The 24,325-nt window shown below is 44.0% G+C and overlaps 1 protein-coding gene across 1 annotated transcript in view; it reads left to right on the forward strand.

The window, feature by feature from the left end:
• The window catches only part of Gfral (GDNF family receptor alpha like), a 71,190-nt gene that overhangs the window by 12,855 nt on the left and 34,010 nt on the right, over positions 1–24,325 (forward strand). The window contains exons 3-5 of the mRNA XM_012517674.1: positions 5,708–5,764; positions 6,530–6,860; positions 11,306–11,556. Coding sequence (XP_012373128.1) covers positions 5,708–5,764; positions 6,530–6,860; positions 11,306–11,556 — 639 coding nt within the window. The remainder of the gene's footprint in view (positions 1–5,707; positions 5,765–6,529; positions 6,861–11,305; positions 11,557–24,325) is intronic.

Consider the following 24,325-nt stretch of genomic DNA (forward strand, 5'->3'; position numbering starts at 1 on the left):
TTTTTTTGGGTTCAGGCTATCATCTCATCCTTGTGGTACGTCTTGCAGTCTGGAATTGTGATCCCCTCTCTTTGGCCTTATTACCCAGAATTGCTTTTACTATTCTAGGTCCTTTGGTTCCATATACGTTTTCGGACTGCTTTCTCTGGGCCTGTGAGCAATGTTAATTGCAGTGTGATTGGGACTTCATTAAGTCACATAGCAGTTTTAGAAGCATGGCTACTGACACTGTGCTGGCTCTGCAGGTGCAGGGATGGTACATCTTTCCATTTTCTTTCTTTCTTTCCTTTTTTTTTTTTTGTATTTTAGGGAAGGGTCTACATGTTGTTCAGGGTCTCACTACTAGATCAGACTCGTAGTAATCCACCTGTTTACAGCCTCCCAAGAGCTGGGATTACAGGCACGTGCCACCATGCCCAGTCTCAATTGCCATCTGAGCGCACCCCGGGGTGCAGGGCCGGCACAGCTGGCCTGAGGATCGAGCCCCCAGCCCCGCATCTGCTTTCAGGCACCCACTTTCTGACATCCTGCTTTATCTCCTTTTCCAGAGTGCTACAGTTTTCAATGCAGAGGTTTTTGGTTTACTTGATGAAGTTAAATGCTAAGGATTTCATTCTTCTTGATGGGAGATCATATAAGCAAGGAAATTATAAAGATGAAACAGAAATTAGTGCATTTGAAACTAAAATCAATACAAAAAATCAACAAGTCACAGAGTTGGTTCTTTGAAAGACTTAATAGAATAGACAAATCCTTAGTCAACCTCATCAAATCAAGGAGAAAAAAATCTTAATGGAAAGATGAAATCACAAGGGATTCTGCAGAGAACCTAGAATCAAATAAAATAGAAAATCCAGAAGAAATGGATATATTTTTAGAGACATTGTCAAACCTGAATAATCCAATATTAATCCATAAAATATAAAAATATAAAAAATCTCAATAGTCCAATATTAGTCCGTGAAATTGAAAAGGTAATAAAATGTGCCAACTAAAGAAAAACCCAGTTTGTGATGGATTCACTGCTGAATTGTACAAGAAATTTAGAGGAGATCTAACGCCAAGTATACCTCAAAATCTTCAATGATACTGCAAGGGAAACAATACTACTAAAATTATTCTGGAAGCAATTATGATGACGATACAAAAACCAGAAAGGGGACATCCAAATAAAGAACTATGGGACAAGCTCTTTAAATGAGTACAGAGGCAAAATTTCTTAATGTAGAAATAATCCAAAAGATTACACCCCATAACCAAGCAGGCTTTATCTCAGGGATACAGGGATTGTTCCACACAGAAAAACTGGGATGAGAGAAAGGAGAAATAAAGGAAAGAAGTAAGGGAAAAAGAAATACTTATACACAGGGTAAGTTGGACAATTGTACTGCTGGTATATTGAAAAGAGCAATCAATACTTTTTTTCTCTTTCCTTTCTAATTTTTATAATTTTTGGCCAATTTTTCACACATATTTGGTAAGATGAAGAACTAATTTGAAGGCACATATTCAATAAAACAACATCGGTGAATTCTTAAAATATTCATTTAGTGAAATTCTGTATAATTTCTAATGCGTATTTTTAAAATATTTTTATTTCTCTTTTTAAAAAATAATTTTTTACTAAAAATTTAATTGTAATGCATCATATTAACAAGCCCAGGTCAAAAATATGATCGTTTCAGTATAACTCTAAAAAATAATGGAATAGAAGGCTTTATCTCTATCTGATAAAAGCCATTCATGACAAAACAACAGTCAGCATTCTCCTAAGTAGAGAAAATCTGAAAACTCCCCCTCTAAATTCAGAAACAAAGCAAGGATGTCCACTCTTACCACATCTGTTCAGTATTAATCTTGAAACATTAGCCAAAGCAATTAGGCCAGCAAATGAAGTAAAGGAAGAAAGATAGGAAATTGTGAAATTTTTTTGCTGATGATATGACTCTGTACATAGAAGACCCCCAAAACTTCAACATAGACTCTTAGAATTAATAATTCAGCATTAATAACCAAATTTGGTAATAACCTAGGATTAATAACCAAATTTGGTAATGTAGCAGGTCACAAAGTCAACACTCAAAAAGCAATAATGTTCCTATGTAAAGAATTAAAAAGAAATCAGGCCACTAAAATTCAAAGACCCAATCCAAATATGGGCATCGGAGATGAACATATACTTTACAAATGAAGAGGTATGAATGCAAATAAATATATAAAAAAATGTTCAACATCATCAGTCATTCAAGAGATGCAAATTCAAATGAAACTGAAACTCTATCTCACTGCAGAAAGAATGGCTAACACCAAGTAGTCAACCAATAATAAATGCTGGAGAGGCTGTGGGGAGAAAGGAACACTTCTTCCCTGTTGGTGGGAGCGCAGGCTGGTACAACTATTATGAAAATCAGTATGGAGATTCCTCATAAAGCTAGGATTGGAGGTCCTATTCAACCCAGCTATTACCCTCATAGGTATTTTTTCCAAAAGAACTGAAATCATCATACCACAGCAATGTATGTGTACCAATATTAATAGCAATTCAATTTATCATAGCTAAATCTTGGAAACAACACAAATGCCAATCAAGTGATCAGTTGATAAAAAAGATATGGTATTTTTACACAATGGAGTATGATTCATCTATTAAAAGAGATAAATCTGGGGCTTTTGTAGATAAATGGATACAGCTAGAGACTATATTGGTAAGTGAAATAAATCAGACTCATATGTGCAAACATCTTATTATCTTGCTAGTGTGAGAACCAGAAAGAGTAATGAAAATCTAAAAGGTACAACAGATACTGTGAAAGGGAAAGAAACTGTTCAGTGGAAAGATAAACTGGAATGAAGAAAATGACATATGTAAGAGGGGAAAAGATGCATTTGGGTATGTATGTGGTGTAGTTTGGATAACTGTATTGTTGATTTCTGCTGGTGTTTTGAAAGAAGAAGCCAATGCTAAAATTTTTTTACTCATGTTTTCCTCTTTTGAATTTCTTATAGCTTCTTTGTTATTATTGTTTTGTTTTTAAATGATTCTTACATGTTTATATCTGGTAATTTGAACAACTAATTTGAAGATAGTGTCTTGTAATTCAGCAACTGTTGTTGGATTTCTATTTTTTTGTTCAGTGTAATCTTCCATATTTCTAACACTTTTTTCCTTATATCTCTATTTTGGACTCTTTAAAAAACTAAAAATTAAAAAAAAATCAATAATGTTCCTGTACACCTAAAAGTTACACAAAGAGAAGTCAGCAAACAGGGATCTTAATGGTAAATCACAGCATTCACATAGGGACAAGAGGAAATTGACTGTGTCTTCAAGTACATATACTTTAAATAGCAATGAGTACTAAGAAGAAAACTAGGAAAGAGAAGAAAAAGTCTAGATGGATGCCTTATAATTTGATTTTTTTGTTTGTATTTTTTTAAATGTATTTTAGTACAGGGTTTACAAGTTCCCACAACAGGGACAAAACCCCCCTGCATGCTTTGCCTAAACTGACGCTTTAGTCTGCTGAGCTATCTGGCCGGCCCTTGGATGGCTTATAATTTTAATAAATGGTCAGAAAAGTGTTGTGAAGAGATTAACATGTACATAAAAATAGAAAAAGACAAGAATGATCCAGACGGATACATGGGCTACCTAGGGCAGAAGTAAATTTGCAGTCCTGGGTGTCGATCTGTGTAGAGCCTGAGAAACAGAAAGACACGAGCTGGAGATGCAAAGGCCAGCGAGTGAGGTTTGGGAAGCAAAGTCGTGATATAGCACGGGCGAGATCGGAGCCTTGGCCACTCCTCCTGTCGTTGATGCCATAAACCATGGAAGACTTCGTTCTGGAGAGAGCCAGGGTCTCTGAGGGATGACTTCCACTTTTGCACTGAAAGTCAACTGGGGAACGGCAAAGACCCAAGGCAGAAGCCCAGTTGTGAGAATGCTACAGGGACCCAGAAGGCACATGAGGGTGGAGAACAACGCTCAGGGTCTTAACACGGTCCAGGAGTGGCAGATCACAAGGGGATACAAGAAAAGGAAGAATCAAACTTTATTCACCTCCAGCATCTGTATGTAGACTTTTCTCAAAGTGTCTGTGCATACATCCCCAGTACAGAGCAACTGCACATGAACGCCACATGAAACTGACCTTGTCTATGCAGGAAACTGACTGTAATGTGTAATCATAGCATAGAAAGGAGCACGCCACCAAAAATGCAATGTATTGTCTCACATTAAAAGTAGCTCTTGCTGTTTGGGGAACAATTTCTTATATAGTAAGTTAGTTACTCAATCCAGGCTACTATAACAAATGTCACAGGCTCTGTGGTTTAAAAGACAGGGTCGCATTTTCTCACAGTTCTACAGGCTAGCTGTCCCAGGTCAACGCCGGCTCGGGTGTGTTTCTGAGGAGAGCTCCTCTCTCTTGGCTCGTAATAGCAGTCGGCTCTTACTCCTTCCTCATCCCTTCTCCTAACGGTGCTGTCCATCCAGTCTGGGTCCCAGGCCTTATGACCTCATTCAATCTTGTCTGCTACCATGAAGGCACCTCCCAAGAGCAGCAACACTGGAGGCAAGAGATTCAACAGGTGCTTTTGGACACGGGCATTTTCTGGACTGCTTCAGTCTGTGGGGCAGTCTTAGCTAAACGTCCCAGTGCAGAGCCATTAGTGCAGAGCAGATGGGCTAGCCTGGAATTCTTATTTTTTAAGAAAGCTGTGAGACTCACTGAGATCTGATTATTGATATTAATTTCAAAGAGGACAATGACGCAGATGTTGGCGATCGGAGGTGGACTGAAGAAGAAATAGGGCTCTTGGGTTGGGAAACAATCAACAGGAAATGAAAAGCAACAAATAGTTAGACCATCTGGGGCTGTAGAAGTCTGAGACACAAGGGGGCGGGAAGGATTTGCCTGTGATCAGCACCACACACAAGCAGAGGGTGGGTAAGTAGGTTGAGTGGCAGAAAGCCCCTATGAGGACAGCCTGGGTCATGAGGGAACATTTATAGAGCAAACATCATAATAACTTAGTAGTCAATGGCAAAATATAATTTTATTTTTATGTGAACTTCTGGTCATGCTAGTCTCCTACCTCATTATCCGTACATCTGTTAGTATTTGCATTCTCTTTGGGTTTGGTTAATGTTCTCCCCAGCCAGATGATGGGGTGCTCAGCGACAGAAGCTGCACGTACACACCCTTCCTACCCCACTTGGTGCACCGTTCTTGCATGGAGGCTTTGAGAGTTGCCTGGCCACAGAGCTTGTGTCTGAGAGGTCTCCCAGTTCCCTTGCTATAATTCCTAAGAGCTCTTGGAGCATAGGACTTTCTCAGGTGGAACTAGCCTTTGAATTGCACTTCTAGCTGGTTAAGGCTGCAGCAGGACGGAGTTTCTCTTTCTTTAAACAATATCCTGCTCTTCTTTTTCCAGGCGGAGTCTTCATTCAATCAGCACATGTGGCCTGCTCACTAGTGCTGGTTTAAATCTTCACATGACTGGACCCCCAAGACAGAGCTCTTTAGGTCACTTGAATGATATTACAGAAGTGTATTTAGCTTCATCTTTACCGAAGTAGTTTTGAGTACCAAGGGTTAACAGTGTCATTTGAACTTATTTGTGTTTCTGCTTGATCATTCATAACTTCTCCTAAGATTTTTAGAAAACTGTTCAGTAATGAAATAGGTTTTTGTCTTTCTTCTAGATCACATCAAAGAGGACAAAACATTCACATGGAACCTGATCGCTCCTTCCCACCATGGTAATTTTATGTATTATTATTTTGGCCTGCATTTAAAACAAAAACACACAACACAACTTAAATATGTAGCTCCCAAGCTTCTTACAGACACGCCAATACACAAGGAATGGCCTGGTTTAACAGTTGTAGTGCTGCAAGGTATAACCAATGTCTCCATTTCTTCCACTGATGCTAAGTGAAAGCAACTTCTCTGGATTTCACCATCTCGACATGGATGTGCCAAGAACATTCTCACTTGAAACCCAATTGCTGATCGTAATTGAATTTCTTGGCCATCTGCATCACGTAACGTGAACTGTTTAGGAACAAAAGCTTTTGTGAACCTGTGCAGTGGTAGGAGCGATTCATGCATCGATACCTGCATTTCTGAACTTTCCAGAATTGTGGTATCTTTATGTCTAAATGGCTGTGTGCAGCTTCCTTTAAAGACTCCCACTGCGCCCAAAGGCCAGGTGCGGCAGCACCAGCCAGGCACTCACCCGAGCCCAAGCACTCACCCGAGGTGCAGCGCTCAGGTGCCGTGTTGGGGCGACTGCCTACGCCTGCGGCACCTGGACAGCAGCTTCTCTGCCCTGCAGCTCAGCCTGACCCCCCTTCCTACCCCTCGGATCACAGCGTGTGCATTACAGGTGAAGGGCAACAGCTCCTCTGGGTCCAGCGAGTTCATACCCACTCTAAAATCGCAATGTTCACCCTAAAGACCACATTGATGCCTTGTGGCCACAGATTCTGTCTGTATAGCTCTGTGCCTGTGCCTGCTTGCAGGACTCCAAGGGATGCCATCCTGTTTGGAAGTCACAGAGGCGTGTGTGGGCGATGTGGTCTGTAATGTGCACTTGGCCCCTTACCTGAAAGCCTGCTCGGCCACGGGAAATCTCTGTGACCCCGACCACTGCCAGACGGCCACAAGGTCCTTCTACCAAAGTGCTCCGTTTAATGTCGCCCAGATGCTGGCTTTCTGTGACTGTGCTCCATCTGACGCACTGTGTCAGCAGTCCAGAGACGCTCTCCACAGCAAGCCCTGCACCCGGAGGACGGGCCCAGCCCCTACCTGCCTCAGCACAGTCCACAGCTGCCGCGACGACGAGTTGTGCAGGTGAGCGAAAGCGCACGTGCCCTCCCCGACCTCACACCATACTTGCTGCAGTGCAGGCCCCACGCTCGCTCTGGCTGCATTGCTAACCCTCCCACCCCCACCACCCCACGTAACACAAGCCCAGACGAGCCACTTGCTTGACGCTGTGGTGCACGTCTAGTATCGTCTTCTGAAATTCAAATGCAGAACAGCTTTTGTGAATGAAGAACGTAAGCATGTCCAGACTCAGCAACCAGGAAACCCTGCCCCTGAAACAGTGTGTTGCTCTGAATTAGCAAGTGAGACGTAGTCAGGTTTGCACTTGTGCCTCGTTACTGCTCAGGCCTAGGTGTGAGCACAGGAGGAGGCGGCAGGCACCACGTGGAGGTAGAAGTCTGTCAAGCCGACTCTTCAAGCTCCAGCACTAACCTCGTGTCTCAGGCTGAAGCTCGCCGGGGAAGGCAGCTTTCGCTCCTGTGGACATGCCCACAGCAAGCTCAGCCAGTGCCGGAGCCTGCCTGTCTCCTTGTCCAGCGGCACACCCGGATCCCTTGGGAAGCCTGTTGACCGCTTGGCTTCAGGGCTGCACAAGAGATAAAACGCCTGTCCTGTGTGCTTTATACTTAGTGGGAAGAGGCAAGAGAGGAAAGTGCAGGAAGGAGAGGCCAAGAGCAGGAGGAGGAAGGCTGTGAACGGCTGAAAGAGCTGCGGTGCGCTGGAGCTGATGCTCCTGTCATGCTGAGGGTGTGAGCGGTCGCTTTCTCCCAGTAAATGTGCCAGAGGAGAAACACGCAGCAAACGGGGCAGCCGTGTTCTAGGGAGGAGGTGTGCGTGACATGCGGAAGTGGAGTGTGGCGTGGGGGCGGGCCAGAGCCGGTGCCCCAGATCTGCAGGGCTGGGCGGCTGCTGTGCCCAGTAGAGGGGAGTGGGAACGCGCTGTGCTAGCGTGGTGCAGACGCAGGTGGGCAGAGGTGCGGGCACCTCCCCCGCTCTGTCAGCACCTCTGAGGAGGCCGGGCAGAGCTGTGACTGACACGGCTATGGAAACCTCGGAGCTGGCCTTTGCCTATGGCGGCACTGTGTCTAGGCAAGGAGCTGCTCTCTGCAGCTGTCAGTCCAGTCCAACATTCTGGTTCTGCTTTCCTTACTACAGACTTTACTAGCATGTTTTCAAAATATATTCCAGATGAAATTTTCTTTTGTGATCAGAAATTCAGTGAGAGGGATTCCTTGTCTAACAGTAGTAAGTGGAGAAAACAAGAATGCTGATTAAACTGAGTCAAAACCAGTGGACACTAAATTTTATAATGTTGGGCTCATCTTTTGCTGTTATTTTCAGTACTTCCTGATTCTGTCTTTCAAGCGCCTTGTATTAAGCTCTGTTGTGCTTATGCATTGGCATCTCGGTTCACAGACTTAATTCCTTCTTCAATTTTGCAAAAGATGGCTGTGATCATGGCAGTCACCCAGTGCAGAGCTCACGACCAAAACAAATTCTGGCGAAGGCTTCTGTTTGCTAGCCAAATTGTTATATTGCACTATTTTTCTCACACTATAAATGGACTATTGACATCCATATATCTATCTACCTAGGGTCTACCTCTCTACTGCATTGTCAGCAAAACCTAATAATACTTTAACCAGTCAGTGTCAAGGAGACCACACTTTTAGAAAATAATTCCTGTAAAAATACCGAAGTTCCCATGAAAGGCTCCTGGCTGTGTGTGACTCGTGCCAGGGCGAGACGGGCGCACTCGTAGCCTGGCCATCAGCTCGGCCAGCAGCCCTCAGGATGAGGTATCTCTGAGCTTCCATAGCAAGTGACACCTTTTCTCAAGCCCTGGAACATGCTCCTGAGGTCCCCAAGGAGCCCTGGGACCTGTTCCAATGCACGTGCGCCTTGGAATTGCATCCAGATGGCCTGGAACAGAGGAAGTGATTTTCTTCAATGAGGCTTTGCAGGTGTAAGAACCTCTCCAAAGTGTGCAACAGCACGAGCCCCCAAAACATGCCACATTGTTCCCTGCTGTCTTAGTTACTCTTCTTTAATTGCTGGGACAAATACCAGACACTGAACATTAGGGCAGGACAGGCTTACTTAGCTCACTTACTGGACATTACCTGGTTAGCTCCAAGGCAGAGTGGCACAGGGCAGAGAGAGCCACTCATGGCTGTAGCAAAGAGCAGAGAGCAACAGCAGTGGCCGGAGAGCAAGTCTGCACTCCATGTGCTGTGCTCAGGCCCTCTGTCCCAGGCTGGGAGTGGCACTCACACCCATAATCCCAGCAGCACTCACACCCATAATCCCAGCAGCACTCACACCCATAATCCCAGCAGCACTCATATCCATAATCCCAGTGGATCATGAGTTAATCACAAACTCTTGAATGACTGCATGAGGCTTTGGGGGGATAGCTGGGCACAAAACATAACACCTCCACTTTAGCAAAAGTCTTGTTTTAAAGTACGTATAAAATCTCTGCTTATATAATTTTTGTCTTCCTTAATATACTTCAGAGAATAAGTGTTGTGTGTCTTCAATTTCCTTTCTGATGTGCAAATACTCCCTTAATGAATACTTTATAGAGCTGCGGAAGTATTATACAATATTAATACTCAATATGAAGAGAAAAATCATCTCATTTCCCTAAGCAGATTTTGCCTTAGGGAGATTTAGAGCATTTATATTAAATTATTGTTAATTTAATTTAGATAAAAAGGATTCTAAGTAGAAGATGTTTTATCACTCTGTTTTTGCAGAAAAACCTGTACATGATGAAGCAAAGCACCAGGGTTAAAATGTTTTAACCCTGTTTCTGTCCTTGTTCCACATTGAACTTGGACGGGCTTGGAACTCCTTTAGTTTTTGAAAATAGTAAGGGAGGATGTTTTTCATTAATATTTTGCATTAATATATCTCTTGGGAGATGAGATTATATTTTGCCAGTTATAAAATGTTTAGGAATTTATAGAAAATTATACCACATATTTTCATATGTAAAATCCTTAAATGCGGTGAAAAAAGTATTTGTTTAGAGCCTACTCAAAAGCAAATCTCTGTAATATATTTACTTATTATAAGTGATACAGTATATGTAAAAAATGTGTGTCTATACATCGGGTCACAAAGGCACGTGTAACGTATTTCATGTGCATAAATTATACAAACCATATTTTTAAAAACTGCCTTCAATGTAGCTAGAAATTAATAGTAAAAATACACACAAATGCTCAATTTATTTTCAGAGATTAGTCTTTTAAACACTTCGTTCTTTGAACAATAAATCAAAACTAAAAATTGAAGAATCTGAAAAAAACAATAATGGAAACACTACCATCCAAACTGCTGAACCCAGATTACAGAGTTTAATTTCAAATGTTTTAGGTATCTCATCTACTTTAGTATTTCTAATAAAATATTCTTTCACTCACTACATTCACAAAATCACTATTTGGTTATCAAATTAAACAATTTCTGTAAACAGATAAATTCTATAACTTAAATATATCAAAATAAATTTTTAAAAGAATAAATTGCGTCTAGGTGTGGCCTTATTTTCTATCAGTCTCCTGGATGACATACACTACCGTCATAACTTACATATTCTTGACACCTTATCTAATTGACTTGAGGGAATGATTGTCCCCCAGCTTCAGGACCATTTGTTTATGGAGTTTGTAATTACGAATTCTGATAGCCATAGCTAATTTTCTGCAGTATAGTAAAACCCTGAGCCTTGGATGTAATTTAAACGTAAGATTACCGAGAGCAGTGTGGCTCTTGGTTTTTAGCAGAATACTATTGTGTGGACGAACAAGCTCAGCCTTCCCGCGGACTCGGAAGAGCCCTCGCTCTTGTGTGACGTGACCTCTCTATACAGGAAAAGTAATTGCGGGTGACAAATGTCAGCAGCCCCACCGAGCAGGACAGTCTTGTACTGTGAAAGCTGTGGAGCTAGAGGCGCTGCCCCTCACCCGGACTTCGACTCAAAGCCATTTCAGCCAGAATCACACGCGTAATTAGGAAAGTTACTGTGGGCACCGCTCCCATGGATTAGCTTAGCCATAAAATAAACCCATAGCTCTTGCTTTGCATTAGCTCTTGCTGTCAGAACCACAAAGCATTTTGTGACTTCTAATTAGTCTGCTCAGAAATGTGGAAGAACAGCACCGCACCTCGTGTGCCTAGAACTGCCCCGAAGCGCAAGCGCTCATTTGAAATCACGTGCTGTGAGACTCGGGCCGAGTTCTCGCCCCCAAACCACATGAGATGTAAAATCCTGCCCCTGAGTCTCCCGAGTAGCTCGCGCTGCACATCATCACCATGGGAATGAAGGCAGTAACGAGGGGGGCGCGGCCGGGAGCTTCGCGCTGTCAGCATCTCGCTTCTTTCCGCGTCTCACTAGCACGGCCTGCAAGCGCGCGATGACGCCGTCCCAGGGCTGACTTGTCGCCTCTTTACCGCAGGAGGCGTTACAGGACGTTCCAGTCCAAGTGCTGGCCGCACGTGGCCGCCAAGTGCCAGGACGACGACCGCTGCATCCGCACGCTGGGCAGGCGGGACCTCGCGTGCTCGGGCACTGAGGCCTGCAGGGCCGCCTACCTCGGCGTCCTCGGGACCGAGCTTCAGGGCGGGTGCACCTGTGGGGCCGCTGCGCCAAATGAAGAGTCTTTGTGCGAGATTTTCCAGCAGCTGCTCCACAGACAATCGTGTTTCAGTAAGTTCTTCAGGGAAAGCCCGCCATGCATCACCAGTACGTGTGTAGGTACCGAATTGCCTAGCTCTCGCTGTCATATATCAACTATGTGATTTGTTCTGTTTTCTATGTTTTGAGACAGGGCATTAGTCTGTAGCTCAGGCTGGCCTTGAACTCACAGAGATCCTCCTGCCTCAGCCTCCTTAGTGCTAAGATTACAGGTGTGTGCCACCTCAAGCATGCATTTGACTATACTATATAAAGTGATAATCCAGCAAAGAAAATGTGCAATTGATATTTCACTTTAACATCTATTTTCTAATTATATTCTGAGTGCTTGCGATTTTATTCATGTATCAAGAAATGATACGTTTAAAAATTTATGATAGGTCACTTCTAGTTATCATTTATTGAATTCAATATTAATAGCAGAAAAGGTTTAGTTTATCAGATTATTAAACTGGGTGTATCAGATATCCCACTGATAAGAATCAAATCACTCCAAAACATTGGCTTATAGCAGCAATCATTTATGCTGTGTTTTTTTAAGTGTAATTATTACAGGGTCTCACTCAGACTCAGACTCCTGTTTTCGGCCTCCCCAGCACTGGGCTTACAGGTGTACATCACCATGCTCTGACTTGGTGCCGGCTCAGCACACCTGAGGGCAGTGCTGGGGCACACATGTGGTGCCGGGGATCAAATCGCAGTCCCTGTGCTTGTCTAAGCAGGCACTTAGTCCACTGAGCTGTCCCAACAGTGCATAGCAATCATTTACCTGACCACAATTCTGTACCCTGGGCTGCTTGTGTAGCTAAAGTTGCCTGGTGACTCCACTGAGGCTGACAGTCCAGGACAGCACTCAGGAAGCACCTCTGGCCAGCACGGCCTAGCTCTGCTCCAAGGCTCCGCTCCAGCACTGTGACCCAGGCCACTTGCATGCGAAGGCAGAGTTGTCAGTGGCTAAGAGCTCAAGTGCAGCTGTTGATCAAGGGTCTGCTACTGTCTCATTGTGCATATCCCATTAAACAAAAGAAGTCATGTGGCTGCCTCCAGTGCCCCTGGAGGAAGGGACTACCAGGGACACATCTAGTCAAGGTGTGATTCATCTGGGGCCACTATTGTGACAATCTACTGCATAGTGCTAGCCCATCCTAGATAAAAGTGTGTACCTTTCAATTAAGTTTTTTCTCCCCTTGGTCTTTGACATGTCTTCTTGGTAGCCAGCTTCGAATGATAATACAGAAGACAAGATTTTTGAAGTTATGCTTTGATCTTATTTAGAAATAAGAAAATTGAGGTTATGAAATTTACTTTTTTAATTTTTACTTTTCTTGATACAGAGTCTTGCTATGCAGTTCAGACTCGTAGTGATCCTCCTGTCTTAGCCTGCCCACTGTGGGGATTTCAGGCTTGCGCTACCATGCCTGGGGACCAGGACCGGCATGGCATGCCCGGGGTCCACGGCCACAATGGCATGTGGTACCAGGGAGCGGAATCGGGATCTTGCGCTTGCAAGGCAGGTGCTTAGACCGCACAGCTATCTTCCCAGTTAAGGTTAAAAAATTTAAATAATTTGTCAGTATTCTGAAGGTGAGCACATGTCAAGGGGGGTTTTAAGTGCAGCATAAAGTGTGATCAGGCACTAAGTCAGACTTCTCCATCGTGTGTCTTCAAAGCTAACCCAGGAAGTGTTAGGTCCTGCCACCTCCCAGAGCCCCCGAGCTCGTGGCTGTTGCCAGCAATCTGAAGGTACTATTTCCAGGAAGAAATGAAGGATGGCTGGTATCTTATGACAAATGAAATTTTATGCTTCTGAAAATTGTTGGGCAGATACAGACATAGGCATGTAGCTCTGCATTCCTGTCTGTCTTTCTTTATGTAGGTATATGTCCTTTTTTATACAGACATAACATTTTACTTTCTACTTTTCCTTATAAACACTTAGGTGACACACATCAGTCAATGTGACTGAAGCATGACTTACTTACAGTAAGTTGCCGACATTCTACTGAGAACTATCCTTCAGTGCTCTCTGCGGCACACCCACAATTTATATCAAAAGCACTACCTCATATTTCAACTGAAATCATGTTACAAAGAGAATTGGGTTTTATATTTGGAGTTACATCTTCCAAATAATTTTTTCCGATTAGCATTAATTCTGTTTAAACTAAAAGTATTTATAATGAATGGCTCATAATAGTATAGTATTAAACACCAAGCAGCCCAGCAAATTAAACCAATGGCAATATGCATTGTTTGGATAACGGTTACTGAGTAGGTACATTAAGAGGCTCCAAGAACACAGAGATTCCATAGTGCACAGAAACTTACACTGTTGGGCATAAACTCCGCAACGCTGCCCTGCAGTGTACCACTCTGGGTCAAAGCACGCTTTTCTCCATGTATCTTCTTCTGCATTTTTTTCTCCTGTTTGACTGCTATGACCTTACTGAGCTCTTTGTTTAAGGAGGGGCAGCAGAAAGGGTCATTTAGAATCATAAACTTTAATTATTTTATATTATTGTTTTATTATATTAATGTGTATTCATGTTTTGGAGAAAATGAAAATTCAAGAGGACGTCACCTTTCTTTGCTGGACTTCTCTGAATCAATCTCAGGCAGCTTTCTGCTTAGATATTGTTCATCCAAGCTACATGTTCTAAGCGATAGTGCCAATTTAAAGGACCCCGGCCCTATCTTCTCACCTAGTCCGATCAAGGCCATGGCCTCATCCTGCGGGCTTCTCAGCCTTACACTTGAGGGAGGCAGGGGCGCGACGCTCGCCCCGGGCTCCACGTGGGGTGCGGAGCCGGCGCCCCTCCAGGCTGCTTTCACTCGGATGCGACGTTCTCGGGCTGGAGAAACGCCGCGTCCGCCTCGCTCGCGCGCCTTCGCGCCGCCCAAGCCCTGCCCGGCGCCGGGTTCGGGAGCGGCGCCCGCCACGGACCTGGCCTCCTGCCGGCCTCCAGATTCTCAGCAGGTTTGCTGTCTCTTACTTTTGGTAGCAGAGAGCAAAGAGTGCTGATGAATAAGAGCGCCGCGAGAGCGGCTGGCGGGGAAGGACAGGGCCGAGAACGCCCGCAGCTCCGGCTTCTCGCGGTGTGACTTTCACGCGAAGCGGCGCGCGGCGCTTCCGCTCCGGGCTTTGCTCAGGCCGTCCCTGCCTCATGCAAGCGGCAGTCGCCAAAACCAGGCCGGGACGACCCGGTTCTTCCTGCTTCGAGAATTTTTGGAAAGAATATGCATCCCTCATTAATTCTAAGAGAACAGAAAGCATAACAACTCAAATATAATTAAGCTTAAACAAATGGAAGACGCCACAGATATAAAAATGTATTCTTGCGGTCCTACTCTTGAGATACCTAACCTTAAGACAATGGCTGTATATTCGGAAATTTTTCTTCACTGGCAACGTGTAAGTACCTGGACTCCTTTGTATACACTCAGATGCATGCCTTCCTCGTCAATATGCGCGCACACACACGCACACACACAGTGTAAAGTAATAAACCTAATGTGTTATTTCACAGCTAGCTCCTAAACTTTGAAGTTCAACGGCCAGCCCACTGCCACATTCGCGCACCGAAGGTGGCTTATTTAAAATGAAAATGCTGCAAGTCCTACAGCAGTGGTGGCAAGTCTGTGGCAGACATGTTATTTGCTTTTCCTTTAAGATGAAAGATGTTAATGTACAAGCAGTTTTTTCTAAACTAAAAATTCAGTGTTCAGGTTCGATTGCTTTGTTGGCACTTTGTGACAGATGAGTGCGTTTGGAATTGCAGTTGGGATTCATCTCTAGAAGGTTCCCTGGCGCGGACCTGTAGACTCTGCCTGGCAGCCGCCCCTGGAGCGCGGGCACGTAAGCGGCGCCGTGGTTTATTACACCACCTGCCCGGTGCCCGCCACTGCCGGGTTCTACTGGCGTTTCAATAGACCCGATTCAATCAGTGGGGCTGAAACATCCCATTCACAATGCCCGCGTCATTCTTACCCTGGGTAGAAACCGGAAATGTGTTTGTCCTGAAGACGTTCTTAGGGAGCTCTCTTTGGTTTCAGTTGATTCAGTATCAATAGCAGAATGCGTTTAGTGGCTCCTCGGAGCTTTGCATTTCTTCCTCCTGTGTGTGTCCTCGCGTCTTCGCGGTCACAGAATGCCGGGGCTGCTGACCTCGACCCGAGTGTGTGTGCGCTCCGCGGTTCGAGCTCTGGCTCTCGGGCCGCTCTGCGCTGAATAGAATATAGACGTGGCGTGCAGATGTAGTGCACAAACAGCCGAGGGTGCCGCAGCCAAGGAAGAAGTCCTATGCGGGAAGGGCGCAGAGCTGCGTTCTCAGGGAGTCCGCACCTCGTCCAGGGACCGGTGGTGTACGCCTGTGAGGTGGAAGCAGGCACCACACCCGGAGAGATGCGAAATAAAAGCAGAGAGGGAGAACTGAACTGTTCTTCGAGTTGCCTTAAATCCTAGTAGCACAGAAACCATCAGAACCCCCGAAATTGCTGAAACCGGTACAGCCTGTAACCTGCGGGAAGCTGCTTGTGTGAGTGGAGCGAGGCCCAGGATGGAGCGGGTGGGTCTCTCCGGAAGAGAGAAGCAGCAGGGCACCCAGCACAGGCCGTTCCTGGACAGCTCAGCTGCAAAGCGGAGCGGGGGTGACAACTGGCAAATTGGTGTTTCCTTCCCACACGAGTAAAGACACCTGAGGAGGTCGTGAAAGAATTCTGCTTCTGGCACTGCAACAAATCTGGATCACGGATGAGTCATTCCATCCTGAGAAGGTTAGGGAAAAAATTGGGGACAGCTTTCAAATAAGATCTTCAAATGTGGAAGAAATATTTAATGATACTCTCATTCATTGCCTAAAGCGACCAGTATTCTATGATATATTCTGATATATGAACCACAAGAAAATATGACAAGCATCAGATAGATGCAAATTATTAAAAAAAAATCCTAACATCAGGGACAAGGGCCCTCGCTATCAGCAATCTTATTGAACACTTTTCTATGTGTCCTATATATTTTGGGAAGGCCAAAAACAAAACAAAACAAAACAAAAAAGAAAGAAAGAGGACAAAACTATGATTATTAAAATCATACGGCTATCTACACAGGAGGCACACAAAATAATTCAACAAACCGTGAAAACTTACAAGTATCTAACAATTTTGCTACATTTAAATTTATGATTAAAAGAAGCCAAATTTATATAGAATAACTATGAAGAATTTGTTACTATTGCCCTAAATTATGACTCATAAGAGCAATTTTGATATGTAAAATACTCTAAAATATAGCCGGAAAGTAACTGAGAAACTATTTTTATTGAAAAGATAATAAAAGCTAATGAAAAGACATAAAAGAAAAACACATACCAAGGATGAGAAGGCTCAATGTCATTTTTAAAGACCAGGCGCCTGCTTAGCAGTCTTTGTGCGCTGGCAGGGAGTGGAGGGCGCTGGGCTGGACCAAGGGCTCCAGAGCAGGGGCAGGAGGAGGGACGGACCAGCGTGCCTGGCAGGGGCAGGGGTAGGACGCTGGAACACGGGCGACGCTAACATCCACAGCCCACGTCAGCTCGGTGAAGCCCTCCATCTTGAGGGCCGGTGAGGTAGGCTAGCCTTCCATCCGCAGGGAAGCGGTGGTGGTTACTGAGCAACAAGCAACGCTCTGCCACAGTTTTCCTTCCAGGAAATGCATTTCATTCATGGGTTTTTGCAGAGAAAATGCTCCTTTCCCAGGGAAGACCCCCAGCTTTCCCAAATTTTCATTTAATCACAGCCACTCCTAAAAGGTCAGCAGGTTGTGTGACCTATGACCTAGTTGGCATGCTGCCTGGCAGTGAGCAGACCACCTACTCAATGCAGACAATAGTGAGTGTCATCCCCCCACGCTACATGCACAGTATACATACCAGGGGCAGCATGTCCTCAATAAAGGCCCTATTTGAAATAAGCAAACACAAGGAGCTGTCACACACAGGAAGAAAGCCCTCCTGCATAGACGTCATAGAATAGAATATACAACAAAACAACACTAGCCACAGAGCCCACTTTCCTATAGGAGGATTTTTCTAGCCCACTTTTCTTCATGGCCACTGGGGAGTACAGCGCTCTCCAGGGCCACATCCTGCTCAGATCGTCTGAGGGACCTATTGCAAGTTCTTTTAAAGTTTAACAATCACAGACCTCTTTGGAAGCAGACTAGTGGCTTCCTTGGGAATATAACCTCTTAAGCATGTGTTAGGTTTCTAATCTATTTTCTTTTAGTAAGCTCCACGTGCTGGTATCTACAATGAAAAACTCATTTTCTTGGTTCAGTTCCTACGTCTGCCTAAGTTGCTTGCCCCTCACCACCAACCTCGCTCTCTCACTTAGATTCAAGGTAGCATAAACCGTACCTTAAATGAAGTGGAATGAAGAGGATATTCTTTCAAGGTCTTTGCTATATAGCGGAGTCACTTAGTTTTATGTAGAAATACTAAGCCTTTTTTAGCTGGCAGTACTATCCCACCTTAACTCTTACTATGAGGGGCCCAGAAGCAGTCCACTTGCTTAGGATCTGAGCGGTCCTATTTCCCCCCGTTTATCAGCTGGATAAACCAATCAGTTTAGTTTCTAGAACTCACAGTTTTCTCTAAAAGCCCTGCAGGGTGCAGTCTGGAGTAATCAACTATCACTCTTGTTCTCTATCTGAGCTCGTACTGCCGGTTGGAGGGTGACTGCATCTCCTTTTCAGCTATGCCAAATGATTCACCACTATTCCATAGAAAGCGTTCTTCACCTTGGCAGCTTCCAGCGGGCATTCCTATCCAACTGACTGCTACACACTTTGGTATATCTCAGGGTTGTAGAATGGCAGCATCGCCATTAAGGTGCCCACATTTATGTAGACTAAGGCAGCTTTAGCCACTATGCCTGATCATACATGGACTATTAGTAGACTGACCCAAGAAATGGTTTCTCACCTATGTGAAATGTAATCAAGTAGGAAAGTTAGGGAAGGAGTTGAAAGTTAAAGCAGCACAGGGGTCTCACAACTATTTGACTATTTCAAATGCTGCACTGTGTAGCAAACCCCCCTCCTTCTTCTCAGATCCTTCTTTATCTGTCCTGCTGATGTAGCAGAGAGCACACCACATGCCTTAACAAACTCACTGTGTTGTGTGCATCCCTTCCAGCAGCACTGCAGGGGAAGGTGTAAAGTGGGGTAACCAGCTCTGCAGCCAGTACAAAGGAAAGTGGGCTCTGCAAGTAGCTAGCCTGCCCCTGTTGTGGCATCTCCAACAAACCCTAAAGCTGATGCTTTTTAATAGTCATTAGAGCCACACTTTTATATATGCTGGAAGTTCGACGTCACCTTTGAATACGTCCACTGTACATCCCAGAAGACAAAGCGTGGAGCACTAACTCAAGTGTCGGAGATCATTTGGGAGCACCACTAAAGATGGTGGGGAGGACAGAATCAAGAGAGCTGTGCCTGCTAATACAGGTAAAGAGAATCTGCGGGTCTGGCTCCTTCCAGGATTCTTTATGAAAAGCATCGTGAAGCTGTCTTCGCAGAGAGAGGAAGGAAGGGCCAAGTGCTGGCATCTGACGCTGCCCCTCCCTTCTCTGGGCTAACCCCAAGGCCTTGATTCCTTAACTTGTGTGCACACATCCACATGGATGCTGGATGGAGCCTAGCTTCATTTCTTGTGTCCCATGAGACTGCCTGAGGAAGGCAGCAGGAGGGGCACAGTGAAGGCGCGTGGTAAGGCACTGCCAAGTACAGCCGCCCAAGCTCGTGTCCAGTCAGGCACTTGAGGAGACAATTTAGTGGTAAGGAAGAAAGGCAAACCACAGATCCCAGTAAGAGGCTTGCTGCCCTCCTTCAGCAGAAAGATTCCAGCGTCTTTTGTTCACCCTAATCTACCAAACTTAGGGCTCCATCCAGCTCTTTGCCGATGGTGGGGGTTGCCACGCAGCATTGTCAGAACCTTGGTCAGCCCCTCAGGGAGAGGAAACCTGTCCTGTGGGCTCACAGGTGGCCCTCATCTTTGTAGTGTGACAAGCTTTTCCTTGTACCAGCAGAGGGTGGCTGAAGGGAGAGCCGTTCTGGTCTTTGCTAAGTGGATCACTACTTGGTGTGGTTAGGAGAGCTCTTCTGTGGTGATGGCCCTGGGCAGGGTGTTAATCTGAGAAGCAGACATCTACCTCCTTTCTGCAGCAACTACGGGCCTTCCAAGTGTGTCCCTTCCCTGCACTTATTGTTAAAAATCTTCCAGTTCACTCTTTTTATCCCTCTGAGAAGGACTTTACCACTGACTATAACTCTTGCTTACAGTGTTTCCAGACAGAACAAGCAACTGAGGGTACTGTGAGGCTGGCCCTCCTTCCCGCCCACCCTCCCAGTGAGGGCAGCAGCTGCCCACCTACAGTGACCGCGGGCTGTGCTTGCCACCAGGAGCCAGCAGTCCACATGGTCTGCTAAGTCCCAGAGGAGCAGGACATCCTGACAGCGGTGGCCTGGCCTGGCTCAGGACCCCAGGGTTTGTGCTGCGTCTCCTAAGAGGGCTCGCCAGCGACCCCACATAGACTCCCAAGAGCTCATTACATGCCAGTTGGTGGATACGGGTAATGCACACAGCTTGAAATTCATTGCTTGGTTCTGGGTTCAAAATTGAAACTTTGGATTCTGGACTTTATCTTGCTTTTTGCTCACTGAGTTTTCCTTTACATTTTGTGGTTGATTTGAGGCTTTATGAAGGTGAGACATGAGTTTGGAATTTCTGTGAGGCTTTCACTGGTGCTAACTGGTTTCCCAACTCTCCTGAGAACAGTTTTTCCATTATATAAAAAAAAAAAATCATCATGAAAACCCTAAGCTGTAGAGAAGTATGAATGGACACCAAAGTTCTGTCTAGCAAATCCAAGTATTCATCAGAAATAACTAAGTAGTTTGTTTAAAATAGAGACATTTCGTTCTAGCCCTAAGAATTCTAAATCAGTATCCCAAGTGTGAAACTCAGAATTCTTGTTATTTAAAAAAGAAGTCAAGCAGGTGGTTCTGATTTTAGCTAAGTTTGGGAACCATTTCTTCAATTCACATGTGGGGAAAAATCCAGTCATCACCCAGAGGTCCGCAGGCCTGTTTTCACTCACACCTCACAGAGAATGAGAATCGTCTGTACTTAGAAGAGCAAGTGCTTTACTCAGCTCCCAAAGGACTGTTGATCCGTATGAGCCACCGTCCCCGGGTCAGTAAGCAGCAGTGAGGGCGTGGGTGAGGGAACAGAGCAGCGGCCATGGCACCTCCCCAGCCACGCTGTCCTCGAGGACCGGTGCTTTTCTTCCTTAGCAGCACTCTCCTTTTTTTTTAAATATATTTATTTATTTTCAATTTTATTTTTTTTCTTTTTTTTTCAAAGTTTTATTGATAAACAGCAATGAGACAGTTTCAAATCAAATTGGAAGTACAGTTTCAACAAATAACACACTGCATATATTCTTCTTAGTGGTTAATTGCTGTACAAGATGCAGACTTGAGATCCTATTTACAAACGCCATTAGAACAAATCATTCTATTCATTAAGAGAATGCAACTATATATCTATCCCAACCACTTTGAATACACAGATACAAAATGGACATTCGTCGGTATACCCCATTTTTTCTAAGTTCTGTTATTGAATATTATAGGTGTGTAAACTCAGCAAAATATTCTAAGAGTCCAGTAGCCCTTAATAGCATTGGGTCTTCTGTTTAACTGGCAATGTCAGAAATTATTGACCTGAGTCCCCCACAGCTCAACTTAACAGCATGGCTTTACTTCCTATATTTCATCTTCATACTTTTCTACTGGATGGTTAAGACCAAGGTAAAGCAGGACCTGTGCAACAAGAGTTGTAGCTTTTTGGTCTGAGAAGGTCAGTGAAATGCCCTCAGGATTTATCCTGAGATCCTGCACTCTCCTAATAACAGTTTCCCTACCACGATCCTCTGACCTTCATGTTTCCATTCAAGCTGGAGTTCTCAATTCAAGTGTCTGAGCAGACAAATCATGAATCAACAAGACTGGACTGCTACTACTAACTTTAGTAGAAGCACTTTAAACTTCTACCATTTTCCAACATTTATCATCTTTTTAGATCTATTTTAAAGGTTCCTAATAGTAGAATTATTTCACAGTGCTCTCCGTGTCTCCTCTGCTACCAAGAGACCCTAATGCGTTTTTGCTTCTAAATGTTTGCATTCCCTTTATGCCCTATCAGCCTGCTTTGCAGGCAAATGTGATCATGAAAGAAGACTGTGCCCAATAGTTTGGTACAACAAATTGCTTTTGCAAAATGTAGATATAAAAATGCCTTGAAGTGTGTACAGTTTTAAGAGTTCTTTTGATGAGTAACTGCTTCTACCTTTAATTTCTTATTTTTAGCACTAATGCATTTGCCTCAGGGTCTCACATTAGATATCAAACATTAGCACGGTGCTTTGTTCATCTCCTTTATCTGCATTTAGCGGAGAGATGATTTATTTGTAGATTCATCTTGGTTCACGTTTCAACTGTCAGCTCCCAGGGAAGGTCTGGAATGGACTAGTGTTCCTTTTTATGGACAGTGTTTTAAACACACACACACACACACACACACACACACACACACACGCACACACGCACAGGCACGAAGGTTTATAACACATTTTTATGTGTTCTAAACCACATAAAATTTTACATTCACTTTTAGCAAGGCAATTTAGAGTAAAAATAAAATTAGTACGAGCTCATACTCACTTTCTAAAACTTGTGTCTTAGTGTTTGCTACCATGTGAGCACTGGCCATTTGAGAAGGAAGGAAGGCTTGTAGACTGTGAACCCAGGAGTGAGCCAGGGAGAGCCCTTCCCTCCCATGGTCCCTCTCTCCTCCGTCTCCTCCTCTTTTCCTGTTAACTGCATGTGTATACACATACTCATGTAGGAACCTCTCACAGTTCATGTGCTGGTATTCTAGGAGCTTTATGTCAAGATTTGGCTTTAAATAAATCACTTCATTTAGCCAAAACCACTGACTTTTTCTTGGTTTCAACACAAAACTCTAATTCAAGTCTAGTTTCCTTCAAATTCAGTCCAGGTGCTAAGAAAGCCTCCTGGTTTTCCAGGGAACATTTAATGGAATTTCACTACTCTATTCATATTTATAACATAGTCTCTAAAGAGTCCAGTATTTTCTATTTTCTGGATTAAAGTGGCTCCGCAGTGAATTTGTAAGCCATCAAATTCATAGACATTCGCTTATACACGTATGTTTTTCCTCTTAGAAATCAGTAGTTATTCTTTTAGGATCTTGTTTTTCATTATTTGCAAACTCTTTTGAAAGTGTAAAAGAACAGGCATGTGTATTTAAAGTCAGCAATAAAAAGAATAATAAAGCAAATAAACCATTTCTTTGAAATCAATTTAGTTACCACTCAATGTTGAACTCCATAGTGAATTTTGTAACTTTTAGCTTTAAGTTCTTTAATTTATAGACTTAGAAGTTTGGATATTTCTTTGGATTTGCTCCTCAGGGATGGATCAGTGTATTTAACCTTCATTAGTTTTCATATCCAAAACATAAACAGTGCATCTTCTTTCACTCTCCTTTTTTCCCAGGCCAGCTTTTGAATATCGATTAGACTCTGAGTAATGACACCTCTAATAGCCACATGTCCTTGTGTTTGGAGTTAGCTGTCCCTCTAGAGAGCACAGGCCGGGAGGGGCAATAAGGCACTGACTTCTGAAATGGAGATTACAATAAGCTTCCCTCATCCTCAACGGTAGTACAAAGATTGTAACAGTTAAGTCACCAAGTATCTGTAACACAGTAAAGCACCATGAGTAATAAGCCTCATGATAGATTTTGAATTTGGAAAATCACAGAAACCAGTAGGCTTTTCATGCTCATGTTGTCAGAGATGATGGTGGGAGGACAGCTTTTGGAAGTTCTAAAGTGTCGTTTTCTCTCAGGATAATGCACTTCTTAGATAGTGTTGCCTCAGAATGATTATAGGGGAGATGGTCCACTGGACCTAACCATCCACCTACTTCTCTGTGCATAAGAATCACAAGATTTTAGATAAAAATGCAGATTTCCCTTTAGCGGGCCTGGATAGGGCCTGACTCTGGCATTCCATCCCAGAAGATGCTGATGCTGTAGATCCAGGGGCTCCAGCGGGCATAGTGGAGCTCTAGGGAGCCTCCAGGGGCAATTTACTATATATATATATCCACTTTCTACTAAAAAATAAATTATTTAATGCATTGTGGTGATCTAGTAATTAATTTTTCATGGACTCTTCCCATGTCTGGAAAACATTCAAGCAGATGTCCTTATGGCTTGCACTCCTAAGTGCTTAAGCTAGCATGAAGCAGTGGGCCTCAAACTTTAGCCACACCCGAGGCACCCAGACAGCTTGCTAATCACGTATTATTGGGTCTCCAAGGTGCAAGTTTCTGACCCCGTAGTCCTAGGAGGTAACGTAGACCTGTGCACTGCTAGCAAGTTCTCAGCTGCATCGACACTGCCCTTCCGGGGAGTCCGTTTTAATCAATCCTAGCTCAGGGTGCTCCTTGATCCTTTCCTGAAATCCTGCAGAGTCTACCTTGTCAAGCACACACTACACACCTCTGCAAGAAGAATTCTGACATCCATTGATTTCGAATATCATCTTGAGAATCACAATCCTTAAATGTTTTCAAATTTCTTACCAAGTCAGTGAAACAAAAGTTCTCAAAAACTGCTATTGACCTTTAGCAATAAAACACCCCCAG

The sequence above is a fragment of the Octodon degus genome, unplaced genomic scaffold (assembly GCF_000260255.1).
Source record: "Octodon degus isolate 3935 unplaced genomic scaffold, OctDeg1.0 scaffold00205, whole genome shotgun sequence".
NCBI classification, from domain to species: Eukaryota; Metazoa; Chordata; class Mammalia; order Rodentia; family Octodontidae; genus Octodon; species Octodon degus.